This window comes from Chiloscyllium plagiosum, chromosome 9 (assembly GCF_004010195.1).
Source record: "Chiloscyllium plagiosum isolate BGI_BamShark_2017 chromosome 9, ASM401019v2, whole genome shotgun sequence".
Classification (NCBI taxonomy): Eukaryota; Metazoa; Chordata; class Chondrichthyes; order Orectolobiformes; family Hemiscylliidae; genus Chiloscyllium; species Chiloscyllium plagiosum.
The window spans coordinates 105,005,983-105,013,882 of record NC_057718.1 but is presented as its reverse complement, the minus strand read 5'-3'; the positions used below and the strand labels follow the sequence as shown (position 1 = coordinate 105,013,882).

The window sequence follows — 7,900 nt, the reverse complement described above, 5'->3', positions numbered from 1 at the left end:
CCCCTGTACACAATACTCTGACCAATAAAAGAAAGCATACCAAACACTGCCTTCACTATCCTACCTACCTGCGACTCCACTTTCAAGGAGCCATGAACCTGCACTCCAAGATCTCTTTGTTCAGCAACACTCCTTAGGACCTTACCATTAAGTGTATAAATCCTGCTAAGATTTGTTTTCTTAATCTAGAGATGAAGGTTAATGATCCAGGTTCAGAGATCCAAATCTCACTGTGGGATCTTGTGGAATTTAAATTGAATGAATAAATCTGGAATTTATCATTGGTCACAAAGCTGGAAACCTAAAATTAAAAAAAAACTGAAGACACTGGAAATAATTAGCAGGTTTGTCACTGTTTGTAGAGAAAGAGAGTTGAGTTCCTGGCCTTTCATGAGAACTGGAAAAGATGAGAGATGAATGCAGCTTCATGCTCCCACCAGGACCTTGAAAACTTCATTCATTTTGCCTCCAATTTCCACCCCTCTATAACTATTGTCCATTTCCCTTCCTTTGACCTTGACCTTGACCTCTCTGTCTCCATTTCAGGGAATAAGCTGTCCCCTGCCATCCAGTTCAAAGCCAGTGACTTCTGTAGTGATGTTCACTCCAGCTCCTCACACCCCCACATCCTGCTAGGACTCCATCCCATTCTTCCATTTCCTTTGCCTACGTTGTACCTGTTTGGATGATTCCACCTTCAAAACCGCGCTGCTGTCATGGCTTCCTTCTTCCATAACCGTGGTTTCCCACCCACTGTGGGTGGCAGGGCCCTCAACCACATCCAACCCATCACCCATACCTCTGCCCTTGCCCTTCCCCTCACTCCCAACAGTGTGATCAGGTTCCCTTTGTCCTCACTTTCCATCCCACCATCCGCCACATTCAAAGACTCATTCTCTACCAGATCAGGGCAGGACTCACACACTTAATGGTAAGGTGTTGCTGAACAAAGAGACCTTGGAGTGCAGTCATCCCAGCCCTTCCCCCTTCCCATCCCTCCCACCAGCGTTAATGTGGAGGTGCTGGTGTTGGACTGGGATGGACAGGGTCAAAATCACATGACACCAGGTTACACTCCAACAGGTTTATTTGAAATGCCAAGCTTTTGTAACCTCGCTCCAAAGGGGCAGTGCTCCGAAAGATTGTGATTTCAAATAAACCTGTTGGACTATACCCTGGTGTCGTGTGATTTTTGATCTCATCACAACAACGTGATTGGGTTCCCCCTTGTCCTCACTTTCCATCCCACCAGCCTCCACATTCAAAGCATCATTCTCCACCATTTCAGACAACTCCAGCATAGCACCACCCCCAACCACATCTTCCTCTCACCCCCCCGTCTGTATTTAGAGTCATAGAGATGGTCAGCACGGAAACAGACCCTTCGGTCCAACCTGTCCATGCTGATCAGATATCCCAACCCAATCTAGTCCCACCTGCCAGCACCTGGTCCATTTCTCTCTAAACCCTTCCTGTTCATATACCCATCCAACTGCCTCTAAAATGTTGGAATTGTACCAGAGAGTGGTGGCTGTGTGGAATGCTCTGCCCCAGAGGGCAGTGGAGGCCCAGTCTCTGGATTCATTTAAGAAAGAGTTGGATAGAGCTCTGAAGGACAGTGGAATCAAGGGTTATGGAGATAAGGCAGGAACAGGATACTGATTAAGGATAATCAGCCATGATCATATTGAATGGTGGTGCAGGCTCGAAGGGCAGAATGGCCTACTCCTGCACCTATTGTCTATTGTCTATAGCTTCACAGGGATTGTTCCCTCTGGAACACCCTAGTCCATTCCACAATCACCAACACCACCCCCCTCTCCATGGCACCTTCCCATGTAACCGCAGAATGTACAACACCTCCCCTTCCCCTCCTCCCTGCTCACCACGCAAGGACCTAAAGAGTCTTTCCAAGGGAAGCAGCATTTCACCTGACCTCCCCCAGCTGTGTATTGTAATTACTGCACCCAATGTGACCTACTCTCCATTGGAGAAACCAAACGCAGACTGGGTGACCGCTATGTTTAACACCTTCAGTCAGTGTGTAAGCATGACCCTGACCTTTCCACAGCAGGTCATTTTCACACAGTGTCCTGCTCACATGCCACATATGTCTGTCCTCTGCATGCTGCAGTGCTCCACTGAATCACAGCACTAATTGGAGGAACAACATCTCAACTTCAGACTAGGCACTTTACAACCTTCTGGACTGAATACAGCGCTGAGTTTACCACTTCCAATTGTGAACCAAGCTTTAGTTGTTACGTTCTCTGTCATCGTGCCCTCTCTCCCCTCCCCCACTCCAGTGGGACTGTCTGTCCTTTCCAGTCTGGCAGTTAGACACACCATTGTTCTCATCGAGAGTGTGGTGCTGGAAAAGCACAGCAGGTCAGGCAGCATCCAAGGGGCAGGAACATCGACGTTTTGGGCAAAGACCCTTCATCAGGAATTGTTCTGCCATTCTCACATTCCAGTCACTTAATCTAAACTGTCAACATCTTTTCTCCACCAGCACCCCCTCCACCATTGCATAAATGCCGTTCCCTCCGCACTTCACCAGCTCTCTCTCCGTGGATGCTGTCTGACCCGCTGTGATCTCCAGCATTTGTTGTTTCCAGGACAGATTCCAGCATTGGCAGGAATTTGGTCCCAGATATGGAACAAGACTCGGCAGAAAAGGGAAGCTCAGGGTGTCAGGGTGAGGTATTGATGTGGATAGAGGACTGACAGGAAGCACAGGGTCGGAATAAATGGTTCTTTCTCAGGTCAGCAAGCTGTATCGAATGGTGTGCAACAGGGATCCGTGTTAGTTGCTCGACACTTTACTTGGATGAAGGGTCTGACAATATAGTTTCCAAATTTCCAAAATGTGTAAGAAAGTGAAGAGGACACCGAAGGCTACAAAAAGATGTAACTGCTGTAAATAGGTTATTTGTTTGGGCAAAGATGTGGCAATTAGTGTTTAATATGGACAAAATGTGAAATTGCCCAATTTGGCAGAAAGAATAAAAAAAGCATTTTATCCAAATGGCGAGAGATTGCAGAGCGCTGAGATACAGAAGGATCTAGGTGTCCCTGAGTATGAATCACAACAGGTTAGTCTGCGGGGACAGCAGGTAACCAGGAAAACTAATCGAATGTTATTGTTACTTGCCAGGGGAATCGAATCCTAAAGTCACAAGGCTATGTTTCAGTTATACAGGGCATTGGTCTTCAGAATATGAAGAGGAAAAGACAGGGTAGACAAAGATATACTTGTTCCACAGGTTGGAGATTCTAGAACCAGGAGCACAGTCTGAGAATTACATCCAGACCGTTCAGGAGAGAGTTAAAACTCCCACAACACCAGGTTACAGTCCAACAGGTTTATTTGGAAGCACTAGCTTTCGGAGCGAGGCTCCTTCATCAGGTGGTTGTGGCTCAGTTCAGTTCAGGAGAGATGTTAGGAAGCCCTTGTGCACACAGAGGGTGGGAGGGGTATGGAACTCTCCTCCATGAACCACAGTGAATGCTGGATCAGATGTTAATTTTAAATCTGAGACAGATAAAGCTTTGTTAAGCAAAGGTATTAAGGGATTTCGGCCAAAGGCAGGTCGAGGGGGTTGGGTCACAGAGCCGCCGTGATCTTATAGAATGGTGAACAGGCTCGAGGGGCTGAATGGCCTCCTCCTGTTCCTGTGAGTCCAGGATATTGTGTGCTGGTCTCCTTACCAGACTGCCACCCAGAACGGGCAGAGTACCTTCTGAGGAAAGCCTGGGCGACTGACTAAAACATAAAATCCCGAGGGCTCTTCACAGGAGAACATTCAGCAGATGTTTCCCATTCTGGGAGAGCGAGGGGGCACTGTTTAAGATGAGGCGAAACCTTTTCTTCCCAAAAGTTTTGGGTCTTTGGAACTTTCTTCCTGAAAAGAGGTTGGAAGCAGATTTCTAGAATATTTTAAAGATAGAGACAGATAGGTTTTTGGGCAAAAGTGAGGACTGCAGATGCTGGAGATCAGAGTAGAGAGTGTGGTGCTGGAAAAGCACAGCAGGTCAGGCAACATCTGAGGAGCAGGAGAGTCAACGTTTCGGGCAAAAGCTTCAGCAAGGGGGTGAAAGGTTATTGGGGACATGTAGGAATGTGGATTTGAGGTTATGATTAAACCAACCATGATCTTATTGAATGGCCCATTCCTACTCCTAACTTGTATGTTACTCATCATGTACAGGTCAAGAAGGGAGGATATCCTTCCATTTTGTGTGATAATAGCATGCCCTAGCCAACACTGTGTCCCATCACGCAGGGGAGCTGAGGAGCAGCAGTTTGACCTGGCCTTTCCCTACTGAGGGGACAGTGTGGAGCAGCTGCAGGATTCACTGAGGTTTCTCTGGGCTCTGCTCGACCAGCTCGATAAAAGGGAAGGGGCACAATTGCTGAAAGGTAGGAGAGGTACAAGGGCTAAAGGTGTTCATCATGGGGAGTGTACAGGAAAACTAAGAGGGTGGGGGGGGGGGGGTGTCTAAAATGCTTGAACTCTACATTGAATGTGGAAGACTGGGAAATGCCATGTTGGAAAATGGGGTACTGTAATCATGATTCCATTGGAGTGCAGTGGAAGAGTGTGGCATGTCAAGGGCAGAGGGGTCAGGGTGGGAACAAGCTGGAGACTGTCAGTGACAGATTGCTGAAGACTGGGTGGAGGTGGTCTGTAAGGTGACCCTGTCACCCTGTGGAGAGGAGACCAGGCCTGGGACAGAACTGAAATGACAATGAAATACTTATTTCACATGGGAGTGAGTGGGATCTGTCCTTAAGCAGTGGACAGGGAGGGGGTGAAAGATCAGGTATAGCATTTTCTCTGTTGCATGGGAAGGATCTGTGGGATGGTGAAGGAATGCTCATGGTGTATGAAGGATTGTCAAGGGAGAATAGAAGGGAATTGAAATGGGGGTGGGAGCATGTGGGGAGAAGGTGTGTTCAGGGCTGCCATTGTGCTGTAATGAGGGAAATTGGTTGTTGAATTTCAAAGGCCGGTGGATGGAATATGGGAATAAGAGATGTCCAGTTGTGGATGAGAGTCAGGGGGAGAAGGTCACAGTAAACACAGTGGTCTGTAGCCAAACCTGCACCAAGTCCAAATCTCCCGTCATACCTGCAATCTGAGCAACAGCTGAAACTACCTGTCTTTCCCTGCTCCATCACAGCAAATACAAGAGCGGCAGGTTTCTGACATCAAACCATTTTACTGGCCACACAGATGTGTACAGTGGTGTATGGATGTTAATGTTGGAGTGGTGTCAGCTCTGTAGCTGTACATTCCAATGACTGACAGACAATAGCTTCCTGTCACTGCCCACAGCAAACCTTGTGCCCACCACATTCAGCGCCGCCAGCCCATCCTTATAAACCTCACAACACTATGTCCAACATTAGATATGATTCTGCTATTGGACAACATTTACCAAATAATCAGATTGTGCTAATAGTTACATTGGAAACCAATTTAAGATCATCAACCAAGCTCACAGTGTGATTAATTTGGATGTACTAGATGTTACGTTTATTCACACACTGGACCCTGTTGTTCTCACAGTGAACAGCATTTGTCCACACGTTGTATTATTTTGATTTAGGAAAGAGTTATGTAGACAGCCAATCCCTGTTGCATTCCCCACAGAAATGTCCTGACCAATCAGAGTCTACCTCCCTAATTAAATTCTGATTGGGAATTATCAGTTTTTGTTGCAGCTCCATGACAACCATCATCCAACCAATCGGCCCCCTCTTCACTTGCTGTATAATTTATTATTCCCTTTCCTTGTTTTTGGTTTTCTTGTGTCCCAGTCCTGATGACTGCAAGGTGTTACACCCCACCATCAGCCACAGGAAAGGTGTTCCCCCAATCCCCAGATCTTCAGTCCCCAAACTGTTGGAGATAGGGGCGTGTACCTAAATCTCAGGTTGGGAGCCTGTTCAAGTCCTGGCATGGTAACCTCAGTGAGAATTCCCGGGATGACTGAGCTTCCAGTGGGTAATGCCCTTGCTCCTCAGGACCATTGGTAATGTTTCTATCAATGAGTTAAGAGCCAGAGACTGGAGGCATTCCTGTACTACTGACCTGGAAACGTGAGATGGAAACTTCCTCGGCTAATTCCTCAGTAAGTACAGACTAACATCCAACAGCCTAACATTTTCCCTGATTCCCTAATGAATCATCCTGACCCGAGTTACACTGATTTCTTGACACTGGTCGGTGCCTTTACGCCCTACAGCCTCCCCCCATCCCCTCACACAATCAGCAGGTACTACAACTGCAGGCTCCATCCACATTCCCAAAGGAGCTGAGATCTAGGGCCCAGACAGAAATACTGCTCAGCCCCAGGTCAGACTACAGAACGAGTTAGGCAGCATTCTGTTCAGTTGGCAGGACAGAGTGGATGGGCAGAAGGGCGTCTCATGCACTGTGTGAGTGATCTAGATTCAAAGTGAAAGAGTTCAAATCCAGCCACTTGCTACAAGCAGTTTTGAAATATGATTTGTTCCAAACGATTTAACTTTCTTCCCAAAATATATATGAGACAAAAAGGCTACAGTTTGGTTTATAAAGAGAAATCCTGGAAACGGGCCCGATAATCCGTTTTAAAATTAATACCTAGCTCGTAAAACAGGATCCACTCCAACAGTTGGCTCATCCAATAAGAGAAGCTGAGGTTCCTGGAGTAGGGCAGCTCCGAGGGATACACGCCGTTTCTGTCCACCGCTGAAAACAAACCAGATCCCACCGATCCACTCAGTAAGATATTCTTTCTAACTGCAGGGAATTCCTGACAGAACTCAGCAGAGAAAGGTAACTCTACCAAGGGAGCTGGATTCGTACACAGTTACAAACAGGTAACTACATGTTCAACAAGAAACATACTAACTGCAAGAAAACGCCGCAACCTTCAACTAACTTTGTTTCCCAGAAACTGTTTCCATCTTGAGGAGGAATTCAAATTGCGGGTTGATTTCATCAAAACCTTTTAAAATGTTTCCAACTCACAGCAATGCTGCCACCTCCCAAACCCACAGCCACCTTCACCCAGAAGGACAAGGGCAGCAGATACATGGGAACACCATCCCCTGCAAGTTCCCTTTCAAACCACACACCTTCCTGACTTGGAAATATATCGCTGATTCCAAATCCTCGAATTCCTGCATGTGAGTCTCTGTGTGTGAGAGTCTCTGTGTGTGAGTCTCTGTGTGTGAGAGTCTCTGTGTGTGAGTCACTGTGTGTGCGAGTCTCTGTGTGTGTGAGTCTCTGTGTGTGAGTCACTGTGTGTGTGAGCCTCTGTGTGTGAGTCACTGTGTGTGCGAGTCTCTGTGTGTGAGAGTCTCTGTGTGTGAGTCTCTGTGTGTGAGAGTCTCTGTGTGTGAGTCACTGTGTGTGAGTCTCTGTGTGTGAGAGTCTCTGTGTGTGAGTCACTGTGTGTGTGTGAGTCTCTGTGTGTGTGAGTCTCTGTGTGTGTGAGTCTCTGTGTGTGAGTGTCTCTGTGTGTGTGAGTCTCTGTGTGTGAGTCTCTGTGTGTGAGAGTCTCTGTGTGTGAGTCACTGTGTGTGAGTCTCTGTGTGTGAGAGTCTCTGTGTGTGAGTCACTGTGTGTGTGTGAGTCTCTGTGTGTGTGAGTCTCTGTGTGTGTGAGTCTCTGTGTGTGTGAGTCTCTGTGTGTGTGAGTCTCTGTGTGTGTGAGTCTCTGTGTGTGTGAGTCTCTGTGTGTGTGAGTCTCTGTGTGTGTGAGTCTCTGTGTGTGTGAGTCTCTGTGTGTGTGAGTCTCTGTGTGTGTGAGTCTCTGTGTGTGTGAGTCTCTGTGTGTGTGAGTCTCTGTGTGTGTGAGTCTCTGTGTGTGTGAGTCTCTGTGTGTGTGAGTCTCTGTGTGTG

The 7,900-nt window shown here is 47.3% G+C and overlaps 1 protein-coding gene across 1 annotated transcript in view; it reads right to left on the bottom strand.

Annotated features, from left to right (window-relative positions):
• The window catches only part of abch1 (ATP-binding cassette, sub-family H, member 1), a 79,495-nt gene that overhangs the window by 58,678 nt on the left and 12,917 nt on the right, over positions 1–7,900 (bottom strand). The window contains exon 4 of the mRNA XM_043696706.1: positions 6,636–6,743. Within this exon, the coding sequence (XP_043552641.1) occupies positions 6,636–6,743 (108 nt within the window). The remainder of the gene's footprint in view (positions 1–6,635; positions 6,744–7,900) is intronic.